General features: G+C 36.8%; 1 protein-coding gene across 1 annotated transcript; it reads left to right on the forward strand.

Annotated features, from left to right (window-relative positions):
* Nucleotides 1-2,608: 2,608 nt before the first annotated feature.
* LOC100719011 (olfactory receptor 52M1) lies at nucleotides 2,609-3,562 on the forward strand. The gene has a single exon (XM_003463422.2). The coding sequence runs from the start codon at nucleotides 2,609-2,611 to the stop codon at nucleotides 3,560-3,562; it is 954 nt and encodes a 317-aa protein (XP_003463470.2).
* Nucleotides 3,563-16,655: the final 13,093 nt, after the last annotated feature.

Genomic DNA, 16,655 nt, shown 5'->3' on the forward strand with positions numbered 1-16,655 from the left:
GGAGCCGCCCCTAAAGGGCAGTAGTGAAGGAACTCAAATGGCATTGGAAGGGAAGATAGATCCTGAAGTGACCTCCTCCATCACAAAAGTGGAGCTATGCAGAAGAAACAGGGTGCAGAAAAATTTAGCTGGTAACTTGCTAATGTTTCAAATCCTCTCCATTTTCTGGAGTAAAGCAAAACTCTTATTTTCCACATGATAGATTTGCTTAGTATAACATACTCATATTACAGAAGACTAGCTCTTTAGCCTTTGAGATTATAGATCTTTGGCTTTGGAAACCACTTGTATGACTTGTGCTGTCTCAGATTCTTTGTCCTGTTAAGGAAGCCATTTGCATGTCAGGAGATGCTACTAGGAAAGGCTGTGCACTGCCAGGTTTGGTCTAATATCCACAAGAGATCACATAATATGGCCATGGGAACAACTAAGGGACTCTGTGCAGAGGCTCAAGGAGACTTGAGGAAGATGACAGGATGGTGAAGTGTCAGGACTGGTGAGCAGGCCTTACGAGGGAAGGGAAGGTGTAGTTACCAGAACACAAGGGTCATTTTTCAGGACTTAGGGCCCTCTGTAGAAGACAAGATACTGCCAAACATGCTTAGTGGGAAAGGAATTGGGAACAAGATTTTGATTCTTATCAGTTAAGTTATCGTCTTAACTCCTAGGAGTGCCTCACATTGGCTGGGCTCACTTGGAAACCAGAGGAGAAGGCTGAATGGATGACATGGTCCATAACTGTTAGATTCTGGAGGCATCATTCCAGGAGGTAAAGGGACACATGGTAAATACAGGATAAGGAAGCCAACACAGACTCCTACAGCGGTGACCCCGTCCTGCTTCTTGTTGTGACTTTACAGGCCAGTTCCTGTGCAATCCTGCTTCTTCCCAGCCCCAGTGACATTTGTCTTCCCTTTCAATAGATACTGCTAGAGCTATACCCACTTAATAGTTTTCAAAAATCTTAACATGAATCTATCTTACAAAGAGAAATTGTTGACACATGCCTATAACTCCATCACTTGGAAGGCTGAGACAGGGATCACAGCAAGTTCAACACCAGACTGGGCTGAGCTACCTAGTGAGTTCAAGGACAGTCTCAAATACTTAGTGAGACTTGTCTCAGAAAACAGAGAGAGAGAGAGAGAGAGAGAGAGAGAGAGAGAGAGAGAGAGAGAGAGAGAGAGAGAAGAGAGAGACAGAGGCAGAGAGAGAGAGAGAGAGAGAGAGAAAGAGAGAGAGAAAGAGAGAGAGAGCGCTGCAAGACAGATCAAGTCATTGAAGTGGGCTTACATGGTGGTCATTTTTCCAGAAACACAACTCCCTGGAGATAGATCAAAGTTCTGTGAAGTTTATTGAGCATATTATAGGTTTTGTACATCAGTGTCAATTGCATAAAAAAGGGTTAATGCTGTTCACATTATTAAGTGACTGACACACTTCATGTAATCTCATGATAACTTCAGGAAACAGTTTTTTAAACAGTTTGTTGTGAAACAAGGGTCATTGTTTTCACTGCCATACTAAATTAGTTCCTTTAAGCTCTGGTTGCCAGTATCTGAAGTCAAAATCTGGAATATTCCTAAACCAGATTACTGATTATTCAGATATAACCAGATGCAAGATGCAGTAGTCAAAGCTTCTTAAATGCTCCTTATCTGTCCTCCAATTTCTTTAAAATATATAAAAACAGATTCTGGCTTCATCCTTAGTGGGGAGGGGTGAGGACAAAATGACACCACAGCACAAACTGTTTCCTTGTCTTTTCTCTGTAGACGTCTTTTTAGCTGGTTGCTCTGGACTCTGAATAAACACTTTTTAGACATTTTTTTTTGTTGTTGTTAAATAGTCATCTCCTAGGGCTTTCTGCCACTCTGCACTGAATGGTGAGTGTAACTTCTTCCTTCCTGGTGATGACCTTTGCTTCTGGAATTTTGTCTTCAGTCTCAGTAGAGGAAGGAGGAGGAGGCCCCTTGCTGAGTTCTGCCACTGGGTTATTAGGTACACAAACTGAGCTTCGTAGGATTCACCTTTCAGGAAGAACCTTATTTGCACTCTTCGTAAGGCCCATCTTCAGTATTCTACATGTCTGCCTGGTGATTTTGCTCTGAAGATCAGAAATTCCAGCTCATCCAAGGTTAACAAGGGTCCCAAGTTTAAGCTTTTATTTACTGTAGAGACTAGACTGTCTCCAGAGTCTGATCTGGTATATTAACTTCTTCCAGAAACTGTAAAGCATTAGAATACAGACCCAATAGCTACCTCATACCATGCCTAAGCGAAAATACAAAAAGGATGTAGAACTACCTAGGTCAGTTCATTCATTGATGCAAGAACATACTAGTTGTGAGTCATGTTGCAAGAAGACAATCATTTATTCAAATATGTATTTTTGATTGTGTTTGTTAAAATTTCATGGACATTGTAGTGTAATGTGACTTTCATAGTATAAAATTCTGTGATTTATTTTCTAAAAATTTATAGCATCTAGTCAATGACTTTATTTTGTATTACATGCCTTCAGGATGCAGTATTGTCCTTTCTTTCCAGGGAACAAAAGTTCTGTTGCATTTGGAGCACATATGAGAAGGTTTATTTGAAAACAGCCATGCTCACATTTCATAATGTTTGCTCAGTACCCAGCTCCTTCCACCTCACGGGCATCCCAGGACTGGAGTCCCTGCACATCTGGCTCTCTATCCCCTTTGGCTCCATGTATTTGGTAGCTGTGGTGGGAAATGCCACCATCCTTGCTGTTATAAGGGTAGAGCGTAGCCTGCACCAGCCCATGTACTTCTTCCTGTGTATGCTGGCTATCATTGACTTGGTTTTGTCCACTTCCACTATGCCCAAACTTTTAGGCATTTTTTGGTTTGGTGCTGGTGATATTGGCCTAGATGCTTGCTTGGCCCAAATGTTTCTTATCCATTGCTTTGCCACTGTTGAGTCAGGCATATTTCTTGCCATGGCTTTTGATCGCTATGTAGCTATCTGCAACCCACTGCATCATACCACAGTGCTCACCCATGCATTGGTGGGTCGTTTGGGATTGGCTGCCCTCCTCCGAGGAGTTCTCTACATTGGACCCTTGCCTCTGATGATCCGCTTGAGGCTGCCCCTTTACAAAAGCCACATCATCTCCCACTCTTACTGTGAACACATGGCTGTCATCACCTTGACGTGTGGTGACAGCAGAGTCAACAATGTCTATGGATTGAGCATTGGGTTTGTGGTATTGGTCCTGGACTCCATGGCTATTACTGCCTCCTATGTGATGATTTTCAGGACTGTAATGGGGCTGGCCACCCCTGAGGCTAGGTTTAAAACTTTGGGGACATGCAGTTCTCATGTTTGTGCCATCCTGATCTTCTATATTCCCATTGCTGTTTCTTCTCTCATTCATCGATTTGGTCACCATGTGTCACCTCCAATCCACACTCTGCTGGCCAACTTCTATCTCCTCATCCCTCCCATCCTTAATCCCATTGTCTATGCTGTACGTACCAAGCAGATCCGAGAGAGGCTTCTCCAAATCCTGAAGACAAGAGCAAAGAGCAGATGACTACTGTTCCCTCTTTTCTTGGAAATACGCTCATGAATAAGAAGTTTTTGAATACAGAAGCTTTATGCTCAACTGGGAACCTGTCAGGAAGTCTGAGATATTAGCGCCAATCTTTATAGTTCCCAAGGAATGATAAAATTGAGTATGGAACTAAGTTCTAAAGACAGAAGGCTACTGTCCTCTGATTGGAGGATATTTGAGTTTCAAAGAAACTAAACCAACAATGACATCAGTAACAAATATCAGCAAGTGTTTATTTAGTGCTTTTCATGTAATTCATATAAATATTCTGGAGTTTATGAGACATTGCTCACATTTTATATTGGAGGGAAAAGGACAAGACATTCTTGTTTATGGACTTCATGGAGCTATTTAAGGCCCCTACCTCAGTGCTTAGGTTGAAGTTTACAACACATTGTAGTATTATGTACCAATACTTTTTACCCAGTTTACCTTCTATAAGTGATGTCTTTTCAAAATCACCTTAACGATAAGAAATTTCCTAACCATTAGCCGTTAAAATGCTGCTAAAACTGCTCATACTAGTAAAATGTGTGTTCTAGAAGACCGACAAGCACATGTGGAGATGGAGATGTCACCCATGATAGAATGTGACCTGATAAGAGCTACGGGCTCAAAGAAAGGAAAAGAGAAAATGATTATGCCTTACTTAGTATTGCCTTCTTATATTTTTCTCTCCAGGATTGAAATATTTGAAGACTCCAAGGAAAGGGAAATCTTTCCCTTCCCACAAAAACTCTTCTTGATTTCTGATATACCTGTATGACTTTTGCTCATAATGTCCTCTCTTCATGAAAATGGATCAGCATAAAACAAAGATACAAGTTTATATAATTTGTACAGACATTGACTTCATCCTCCAGATTATACGTTAGATCAATACTAGTAATATGCATTAAGCACTCAACTACCACTGAAAATTACTGACATAATTAGTACAGTAGTAATTCCTATCTCCATTGTACAGATGAAGAAATTGAAGTTCTAAAAAGCAATAGAAGTGGCTGAGGATTTGACTCAGTGGCTCAAATGCTTGCCTAGTAAGTGCAAGGTCATGAGTTTGATTCCTACTTTAAAAAAAAGGCTGGTTCACGTCCACCCAGGGACACCCCTCCCCCCCACAAAAAAAAGGCAATAGAATTGCCAAATTTACTCAGGTAATCTGGGAATCAATCTCAGTTAAAAAAAAAAAAAAACCCTCTAAATTTCCCAATCTCTCCAATGCTCATTTTCCTTAACTGTCAAACAGATGAACAGTCTCTCTGTTAAGGTCTGAATTGTTGAGCATTTAACATGCCCCATACAGTCATTATGTGCACCCATTGTTCTCGAGACTGGGGTTGTACAGATTAACAGTTTTCTTTTCGTTGCTCCTTTCAGAGAGGGATAACAAAATATCAACTTAGGTTAGATCACCCCACAACTCCACAAATTTAACAGGAAAACATTAAATATACCAGGTTTCAGGTACACATAGTCACTGGTCAAGTGTATAGCAAAGAGCACAATGTGACAACTAGAAAATCTGGCTTTTAGTTTTGTCTTTGTTAGTCTAATTAATGGAAATTATCCTACTTCTCAGCAAGCAAGGTCCTAATGATATGCAAATTTCTTCACACCTTCACCAATTTTATTGTATCACTATTGTGATGATCCTCCCTTACCTTTTCTTTCTAAGCTTTGACCAAGTGTTCTCCTTATGACTAGCAATCTTAAGCGAATTTTTCTGTTTAATCCATCTCTATCCTGTTTGGGAGCCTGAGGAAGGTATTTAGTCTCTGCTCAAGATGCTTAATGGATGTTAGGGAATTTCTTTGGAATAGGAGAAAGCAAGGCCCATGGGCCCAGAATTTCCTGAAATGATTTTACAATATCTAATTAGGCAAGAATCTTAAAATGTAGAAATCTTGCTAGTGTTGTATAGAATAAGCCTTTAGATATTCTTAGTATACACTAGGGAGAGGCCTAGAGCATATACAATGTAAAAATTGTGAAATTGGCATATGGCCAACAGGCATTAAGTAGACCACCTAAACAGAAAAGGTGAAGAATGAGCAAAAATATACAAGACATTATAATAGAAACTTTAAAGGCACCTAATAGATCACTACAGCAGAGTATGTACTTAACTGAGAGCCTTAGCTAATGCCATCTAGTATCTACCGAGGTCACACTTTACAGAAGATATGGCCCACGGTTATAAGGATGTAAGTAGGTCAATTCCTGTGAGGCAGGACACTTGTGACAGGGAACTGTGGCTCAGGGACTCACACTGGTCTTGCTAAAAATTAGAAAATGTGAAGACTTTCTTTTCATGTCCAATAACTCTAAGCCTCTTCAGGCTCCCTCTAAAGAATGTCCTCCATTCTTTATCACACATGTATACTGGATGATGGGGTTTACTTTTTAGAGTACCCAGGAGCAATCAAAGAAGAAAGAAGGTTTAGTAAAAATCAAGCAGAACGGAGTAGAATAGAAACCATAAAAACAAAACAATGAATGCAATAAAGTACTTCAAAACAAGCCAATAGTAAACCCAAAATTGCTACCATGATGTATCTTGCTACCTTTGAAATAGCTGCTCCTGCCATCGGATGACATAATCAAACAAAACAAAAGAAAATAAAACCCAACCCAACAAAACAATGGGAATAATATAGGACTTACAAAACAAGACCACAGGGAATCAACAATGGCTGCAGCTCTCAGAAGATCTCCTGCTATTTTGTTTAAAATGGAAATGCAAAGATTTCAGTGTCCTCAATGGTCCTGTAGCCAGTGCCTCATAAATACTGAGGTTCACTAAATTGATTCCAGAGGGCTCTACAATAAGCTGCAGGATCTCCTGCCTTGATTTTTATTATTTTAAAATTTTTAATTATTTATTTTTTTAAAGAGGGTAAAAAAAAAAACATAACAAAACGGAACAAAGCAGATCAGAAGAAAGCAATGTAAGTGACCCAGATTTCAAAGCAAGACAACAGGATAACAACATTGGCTACCATAATGTCTCTTGTTTTATTGTAAATAGTTGTCCATATCTGCACACACAATAAATTCATGCAAAACAAAATAGTATAAAACTGATCAAAACAGAATAATGAAGGCATTAAAGGCCTTCAAAACCAGACAATAGGAAAACCAACAGTGGTTACCATAATGTCTCTTGTTCTCTTCAAAATAGCTGCCCATCCTTCATGTATGTTGAAATTAAATAATACAAAACAGACTAAAACCACTCTATACAAACAATAAAGATATTACTGGACTTCACAGCATGACGATTGGAAATCAACAATGGATATCATGTTTCTTTTTCTTCAAAGTAGCTGTTCATTTCATCATGCATAATAAAATCGATTCTTGTAAACTATTTAGGTGTTCCAGGCATGTATAAGCCTCTACATATATATCTGTACTTTCTGCATTCAAAGAAAAAACTAAACAAAAGAAAATAAATTACTAGAAAAGCAAGAAACAAAAAAAAAAATCACAATAGCAAGAAACCTAAAACAATGACGATATAGACTTTCAAAACAAGGTGGTAGGAACATAACTAGGTTATTTTACATAGTGATCTTTAGAAGAGTTCCTCAGATCACCAGACAGAAACATGCAAAACTGTTCTAATCCTAATTTAGATATTTTTTCTTTTCCCTTTCTTTCTTTTCTGCTTTTCCCTGAGATGTTATTTTTTTCCCCTTTAGCAGAAGTTTGCTCTTTCACAGTATTTATTCAAGATTTTGTATTTTATGTACTCTTACCATTTCTTACACTAGGGAGACTATATGGTATTTACACATGTGAGTTTGACTTATTTCACTTACGAGTATGGTCTCAAGTTGCATTCATTTACTTATAAAAATCTCAATGTGATCATTCTTACAGCTGAGTAGTACTCCATTGTATAAAAGTACCACATCTTTTTTATCCATTTCTTCTCAGTTGATGGACACTTAGGTTGTTTCCAATATCTGGTTATTACAAATTTTGCTGCTATATACATGGGTGCACATATATCACTGTGGTATGATGTTTTCAATTCTTCTGAGAATATGCCTAGAAGTGGAATAGCTGGATCAAATGAGACTTCCAATCCCAGATTTTGAGGAACCTCCAGACTGACCTCCAGTGGTCATACTAGTCTACACTGCTACCAACAATGCAGAGGAGTTCCTTTTTCCCCACTGCCTCTCCAGCACTTGTTGTTGGTAGTTTTCTTTATTTTGGTCATTCTTTCTGGAGTGAGATGGAATTGCAGTGGTGGCTTTAATTTGCATTTCTCTAATGACCAATGATGATGAACATTTTTTCATGTATTTGTTTGTCATTTGTATTTCTTCATCTGAGAACTGTGTATTCATCTCAGATGCCAATTTTTGGATTGGGTCTTTGAATTTTGGGGGTCTGATTTTTAAACATTCTTTATATGTTCTAGACATAAGTCCTTTGTCTGAGAGACAGCTGACTAAGATTTTTTTCAAAATTCATGGGTTTATTTTTTACTCTGTTGGAGATGTCTTTTGACATGCAAAAACTTTTTAATAAAATGAGATCCCAGTTATTGATTCAGGGAAGTATTTCCCGTGTGGTTTGATTATTGTACATGAATTTTCTACCTACCCCTATGTCTTCATGATTTCTACCTACCTTGTTTTCCAGAAGATTTAGTATTTCTGTCTTAATATTTAGATCTTTGATCCATTTTGACGTTAGATTAGTATATGGTGATAGGCATGGGTCTAGTCTTAGTTTTCTTTTTTAAAAAATTTTATTTAAAAGGAAAAAGAGAAAAAACAGAACAAAACAAAACAGTGTAAGGGTACAAGTAATACAGAACTATAAAATAAAAAACAGCAAGAAATCACCAGTTAACAGATTACACACTATCATCCCAGAGACAGTGGTTCAAGTCACAGAATCAAAGCATACAAAGTGGACATTCAAAGAGTAAGTCTGCAAACAGTTGTGTTCAGTGATCCAACCAAAAACATTAATATGGTCATCTGTTTAACACACCTAAACACACTTGCTGTTGTACCCTTTAGAGCACTTTTTTTTGCTCTATTACAACAAAATTTACACATTTTGGGTTTTATTACTCCCATAGTTCTTATTACTTTTGTTTTGAAAGAGAATAAAATAAAATATGACAAAACAAAGTGTCAGTCAAAACCAATAATAGACATAGCACATGATGTAAAAACAGAGTACAAGGTTATCAACAATGGTTACCATAATGCCTCTTGTTTCCTTAAGAAGAATTGTCTATCTCATTAGGTATTATAAAGTTGAACAAAACAGCAGAGAACAAGACCAATAAAACCTAAACATTGTAAACATTACAGGACTTCAAAAGAGGATAATAGTCAAGCCAGAATGGGCATCATAGTGAATCTTATTGCCTTCAAAGTAATTGCCTATACCCTCAAACTTGATACTATCATACAGAATGGAACAGAGTCTAATCAGTCAAAACAAGATAGTGAGAGTATTACAAGACTTCAGATCAAGTTAATAGGAAATCAAAAAGTTACTATAATATATCCTGCTAATTTTTCCCCCTTAATTAAAAAAAGTAATAAAAATAATTAAATAATTTTTTTAATGAATAAGGGAGAGATTGAGATAAAAGAGGACATAACAACATAACAATACATGTCAAAGCATGACAGTTTCAGCAACCTAGTGCTTCACCACCAAATAACCCGACTTAATAGTAGTTACCATAGTGTCTGTCTTTTTCCTTGAAATATTTGAATATAACTTCATATACTATAGCATCAAACATATCAAGACATTGTAAAACTATTCAAGTGCATGAAAGCATTGAAGGGTATTTAGAACCAGCTAACAGAAAATGAACAATGGTTTCTATATTATCTCTTTGCCTATAACATTTTTTATTTATACTATCACATATAATAAAATCCAGCAAGATACATCATGATAAAACCAGTGGAGACAGAAGAGCCATATTTTGGTGGGGCTTCAAAACAAGATGATAGTAAATCAGCACTAGCTATTATGATGATTTATTTTCTTCAAAATAGCTGTTCATTTCATCACAGGCAATAATATCAAGCAGCCCAGAATAAAGCCATTCCAATTGATAAGTGAAAACTTTATAAGGCTTCAAGGCCACATAATGGGGAATCATGATTACCACATACTTTTATATATTTGAAACATTACTTACATTAGGGAAACTATTTGGTATTCACACATGTGGAGATTGATTTATTTCACTTATGAATATGGTCTCAAGCTGCACCCATTTACTGATAAATATCTCAATGTGATCTTTCTTTATAGCTGAGTAATACTCCATTGTATAGAAATACCACAACTTTTTTATCCATTCCTCAGTTGATGGACTGAGGTTGGGTTGTTTCCAAGATCTGGTGATTACAAATTGTGCTGCTATAAACATAGGTGCACATATATCACTGTGATATGATGCTTTCAGTTCTTCTGGGAATATGCCTAGAAGTGGAATAGCTGGAACAAATGGGACTTTCAATCCCAACTTAATTACATTTTCAATTTCATTAACAGAGATTGGGTTATTCAGCAGTTTTACATCCTCTTGATCTAGCTTTGGTACTTCATATGTTTCTAAGAATCTGTCTATTTCTTCTGTGTTATCAAACCTTTGAGAGTAGAGGTTTTTGAAATAGGTGTTGATGATCTTCTGTATTTCTATAGAGTCTGTAGTGATTTCACCGTTTCCATTTCTTATTGCATGAATTTGAGCTTTTTCTTCCCTTTTTAAAATAAGATTGGCTAGAGGCTTATCAATTTTATTTATTCTTTCGAAGAACCAACTCTTTGATTCATTGATTCTTTGGATTGTTTTCTTAGTCTCTATTGCATTGATTTCTGCTCTGATTTTTATAATTTCCTCTCTTCTTTTGGCTTTGGGCTTGACTTTCTCTCTTTTTCTAGCTGTTTGAGGTGTAGCATCAGGTTATTTATTTGTATTCGTTCTGTTTTCCTGTTGTGGGAACTCAGTGCAATAAATTTTCCTCTGAGGTTGGCTTTCATTGCATCCCACAGATTCTGGTAAGTTGTATCTGGATTTTCATTTGCTTGTAGGTATTGTTTAATTTCTTCTTTAATTTCCTCTGTGAGCTGCTGATTACTCAAGAGTGTGTTATTCAGTTTCCATGTGTTTGTGGGAATTTTGCAGTATCTTTTATCATTAATTTCTAATTTCATAGCGCTATGGTCCAATAGTATGCAAGGCATAATTTCAACTCTTTTGCATTTATTTAAATATGTTCTGTGAGTTATTATATGGTCTATTTTAGAGAATGTCCCATGTACTGATGAGAAGAATGTGTATTCTGTTGCTGTTGGGTGGAATACTCTGTATGTCTATTAAGTCCATTTGTTCACAGGTGTGATTCAGTTCTTTTATTTCTTTGCTTATTTTCTGTCTGGTTGATCTGTCCATTGGTGTCAATGGTGTGTTAAGATCTCCTGTTAGAATTGTGTTACTGCTAATTTGGTTTTTTATTTCTGTTAGTACTTGTTTTATATAACTGGGTGCTCTGGAGTTTGGTGCATATATATTTAAGATAGTTATCTCTTCCTCTCGGAGTTTTCCCCTAATGAGTATGTAGTGACCTTCTTTGTCCTTATGATCATTGTTGGTTTAAAGTTCACATTGTCTGCAAACAGAATAGCTACCCCCACTTTTTTGGGGTTCTTGTTGCATAAAGTATTGTTTTCCATCCTTTGACTTTCAGTCTGTGAGTATCCTTTTGGGTTAGATGGGTTTCTTGTAGACAGCATATGGTTGGATTTTGTTTCTTGATCCATTCTTCCAGTCCGTTTCTTTTAATTGGTGTATTGAGACCATTTACATTAATGGTTAGAACTGTTATATATTGGTTTGTTGTTGACATGTTATCTTTGTTGTGTCTTAATCTTTCTGCTCTGTTTAATTGTCTGCTTTGTTTAGTGGTTTTTCCTAAATCTATCTAGGCTTTTAGTATTCTTTGCAGGGTTGGCTTGGTGATCATGAAGTTTTTCAGCTGATCTTTATCATGGAAGTATCTTATTTCTCCATCGATTTTGAAGGAGAGTTTTGTAGGGTATTATCAGCCTAGGTTGGAAATCATTTTGTTTTAGGATCTGGAATACTTCACTCCATGCTCTTGTTGACTTTATTGTTTGTGCTGAGAAGTCTGCTGTGATTCTGATAGGTTTTCCTTTGTAGGTGATCTGTCTTTTCTCTCTGACAGCTTTTAATGTTCTATTCTTTTGTTCGATTTCCAGATGGTCATTATTATATGTCTGGGTGTAGATTTATTTTGGTTATGGCTTTGGAGTTCTATATGCTTCATTGATCTTCATATCAGTTTCCAATCTCGTGTTTGGGAAATTTTCAGCTATTACTTCTCTAAATATCCTCTTGACATCCTTTATGTTGTCCCTTTCTTTTTCATTTATCCCTATCAACCTTATGCTGTTCCTCTTTGCATCATCTTGCAGGTGTTGAATTGTTATTTCTTGATTTCTTGTTATTTTCAAAAGATCTTTCCTTTCCTGTTCACTGGCTGCAATCTTGTCTTTGAGGTCTGAGATTCTATCTTCACATTCATTGAGGTGGTTTTTACAACTTTCATGGAGTTTTTGATTTCCTGTATATCTCTTTGCATCTGTTTAATATATTCTGTTAGTTTCTTATATTGTTCATCCAGGGATTCTATCTTTTGGTTTAGTTCCTTCAATTTTTTAAGTGCATCTTCTTTAGCTATGTTTAGCATCTGCTTCATTTCTTTTATCATTTCTTTTTTTACCTGAGAGATTATTTCTAGTTTGAATTCCTTTAAGGCTTCCCAGAGTCGCTTCTTTATTTCAGTTACTATTATTTCAGGTATTTCAGTTATGTGGCATGTGTTTTCTTCTATGCACATGGCTCCTAGGCTTTCTTGGGATGGGCTGGAAGTTTGGGGTTGCATTTTGGTCTTTTGTTTTGTCATTTTCCTATATTTTCGAGCTTCAAGTGTTGTTCCAAGTGTGGGAGAGAGTTCTGCCAGCCTGGGATGGGGTTCCCTGTGGCAGTCCCACTCACTGGACCTGGCAGTGAACTGTGGCCTGGCCCCCAGGCAAGGAAGAGAGTTCCCTCAGGCTGGGACGGGATTCTGCACTGCTGCTCCACTCACCGGGCCTGGCCCTAATCAGCTCTTCTAAACACACTTGCACATCTGCATCTGCCTTTCTGTTTATCTGAATTTTAAGTGCTTTATTTTCTTCAATTTAATCGTGGATATTCTCTTACAGCTCATAGAAAATCATGAGTTTCACCAAAACTTCATCATCTTCATTATTATACTTGATGTTATTTACCATATGTATTTGTGGAATGCACAATGCTCATTTACAAAGTCCTGTAACATTCAAATTCACAGACATATGGCTTGGCAAGCCTCAATGATGCCTTCAGGGAAACATGTCCACACCTGTAATCTCAAGCATATTAGCGTGCTAGACTGCCTGTCATCCAGATGGTTCAAGGGCCTCCTCCAAGAACTGTGTTGTGAATCCCCTTACTTCAGAGACCCTGCATTCAGCTAAAATACAGTCTTGGTAGTCTGTGACTCATTCCTAAAATAAAAGTTGACTTGCTTGCAAAACTTCTAAGAAAAGGGCTTTTTCTTTTGGTATAAAATTTCAAAATGAATATGAGTTCATTACAACAGCCACAATCACTGCATGAGTCTTCACCTCGAGACAAATCTTTCTCCTCCCTGGCTGCCGATCCCCTCAGCACCCAGACAGCAAGCTGTCATCTAGTCTTAATTTTCAGTAAATGGAGAGCCAGTTTTTCCAGCACCACTTATTTTTCTTCCAGTGAATGTGTTTGGCCCCTTTGTTGAAGATAAGGTGATTGAGTGTCTTTGTAGTTGTAGTAAATTTTGTAATTCTAGAAAGTTTGTGATGTGTTCTTTTTTGAGAAAAATATAAGCCTATGACTTCCTGATTTCAACAGACTTACTACATTCTTTACTGTAGCACTTTTATTTTGATATTTGAAGCAAGCTCATTATGTATATGTGATTAAATATCTCACTTTCAACTTGTAAATTCAGTTTATTGTAGGAAAATAAAAATAATAGGGCCTTAGAATGTCAACTGTTGCCCCCATATTACTTATGGTAGCCATGTATTTCTAGAAAGTAGATACTTTGAATTCCTTTTGGAGTAGAATCGAATTTGAATAATTTGAAACTGGTTATAAGACTAGAGGCAAAAGTGGGTGGTGAAGGTGGGTCCTGAAGAAGGTCAGCATTGACTTACTTGCTTCACGGAAGGTTGTTATTATTTCCACTGGTCACACAAGGTTAATTTCTTCAGGCACAGGAGAAGAAGGCAACACCACAGTGAGCTGGGGTAGGGATGCCTCTACTGCTGAGGGTGGGGAAATCTCTTCCTCTCAAAAATGATCTTATCAGAATTTGAGAATACAATGCCTCCATAATCCAATCACCTACTGAACACATGAGGCCTTGAGGAGCATTTTAGATCTAAACCGTACTATGCGGAAATAATATTTCAAATTTTTCTGGCTAATGAATGAGTTATTCTTTTGCTGTTCCGTCTACTTATGATCTTTTTTTTTTTTGTCTTTTTCCTTTTTATCAGTATCGGGGATCCAACTCACGACTGCCTGCTTGTAAGGCAGGCGCTTATGCCGCTGAGCTAAGTCCCCAGCCCCTCTTCTAGTTATGATCACAATTCCTCTTTTTTGAGAAATCATGAAGCATATATAATAAAATTGAATGTAATTGAATAAGATCAAATTTTAAAGTACACCAAGGTAAAAAAAAATCAATGAAATATAGTGTAAACAGGTATCCCAATATATGTTATCCTCAATTTTGATTATTTTTTAATTCAGGCAGGAAACTATTAGAACTAAAATGTGAAAATCAAATAAATTTGAAAAATAAAATTAAATCCTCACTAATAAAGTGTTTATGGTTATTGACCAACTTTCTAGCAATGGAAGCTGAAAAAAATGATGTAGATAGGTAGAAATACTGTAACATATTCTTCTGTGAACATGCTAAAGACCTTGAGTAAATGATGCATCTCTATATGGGACATTAAGATATTTACTAGACTGATTCAATTCTAGGGAGATTTATTTTGGTGTCTGGAAAATTCTGCCCCATTTTCTATAATAAATATATATTTTTGGAAGAAATAATGGGAACCTTGTAGCTGTTTTTCATTAGATGATATTATGGCTGGCTCCTGATGGCACAAATGAAATTCTTCTCCTGGAAAGTATTACAGGGTTGTAGTGAAAATTAGTTCAAATGAAAGGGCTGTCTGACTGAAATGGGGCTTGTCATCAGTATTTACTTGTCATCAGTATTTACCTGTGTATCTATGTTAACACATAAACACATCTACACAAGCAAGCCCGATGCTTTCCTTTGTGCTAGGGTAGTATGTCCAGTCAGAGCTGGCTTAGTCAGTCCATAGTTTCCACCAGCGCTATTGCTAAGATTGCAAGACCTCAGGCAATACAAGATTTTCACTACTGACTAAAGTTCATCTATTTGTTGACTAAACTATCTCTTCCTTTCATGCTATACGGTCTTGAGCTGTTCAATGCATGCTGATGCCATTTTAAGAGGCAGAATTCCATTTTTCAAAAGACTATAAAACTAATTCAGAGAATTTACCAGGAAACAAACCTTCTCTATGAACCAGTGCCATGCATGGGCCGCTGCCAGTGTGGGGACAGTCAGATCCCAGACCCTCTGGTACGCAGGCTGGCAAACAAGAAGAACCAATCCCTCTCTCCCACCCCATAAGCGACCGGCTGATCCAGAGAAACACAGGCTGCAATGATAGCTATTCAGGTGAAATTCAATTTGATCTTTGGGGTGTTTGGTGTTTCACTGAATTTGCAGGTCTAGGGCCAGTAGTCTGATCATCTATTCAGAGGATGATGGTACACAGTATGGCATCTATGGGAGATCTCCTTCTGAAGGTGGTAGCCATTGTTAATTCCCTATTATGTTGTTTGAAATCCTGTATCATATTCATTGGGTTGATGGGTTGGGTTTGGTTCTGTTCTGTTTTGTTTTGTTTTGTTTTATCTTGTTATATCCAATAGCATGGGCAGCTATTTCAAAGGTAGCAAGATGTGTTATGGTAGCCATTTGTATTAACTATTGTCTTGTTTTGAAGTCTTTTATTGCATTTATTGCCTTGTTTTTATGGGTTATATTCTGTTCTGTTCTGTTTGATTTTTACTATGTCTGAAGGTGTCTGCAGCTATTTTGAAGACAACAAAGGGCATTATGGTAACTATTGTTGATTTCATATTGTTTTGAAGTCCTGTATCACTTTCACTGGTTTGTTTTGATTGGTTTTATTCTCCTTGGTTTTATCTTCTTTAAAATAAAAAAAATCTAAAAAAACCCTAATTCAAACAAGTTGAAGACATTAGTAGAACTGAATATAGATCTGTATGTCATCTTATTAGCTAGAATCAGTGTCTGAATGCTTGGTTTTCTTTGGGACTAATGCAATAGTCCTGATATTTGCAGAAGTGGTTTGTAACTCTGCTTCTCAAATGTTAATATGTATGCACATCACTTGGGAGGTCTTGTTAAAATGCACTGTGTTTAGGGTAAAAGATAAATTTTACATATTAATTTCCTGGAACACTTACACCGCTTGTCCAAAGAGCATATTTTGAGTAATAGGGGTTTGGAAGACTCTGGTAATTTTCTAAGATCAGCTAAAATTTTATCTTGAACACCAACACAGAGTGTTCCATTTATAACAAGTGTTATTTTGACCATCATGGTAAATGTTTATTGTGCAATTAACACTGTGTTAGGCAGTATGATAAACTCTGCATATGTAGTAGTAACTCTTTTAAAAAATTATGCAATAAATAATGCGCTACACATGATCATGAATTTACAAATAGTAAGAAATTCCATGACTTGGTTAGAAAGCAATAAATTCTCTAATTTAAGTGATGGATTGTTAGGTTTTACTATCCAAAAACTCAGAGTAGATATACTAACAT

Source organism: Cavia porcellus, unplaced genomic scaffold (genome assembly GCF_034190915.1).
Source record: "Cavia porcellus strain 051 isolate PalLab524CR breed Dunkin Hartley unplaced genomic scaffold, mCavPor4.1 scaffold_9, whole genome shotgun sequence".
Classification (NCBI taxonomy): Eukaryota; Metazoa; Chordata; class Mammalia; order Rodentia; family Caviidae; genus Cavia; species Cavia porcellus.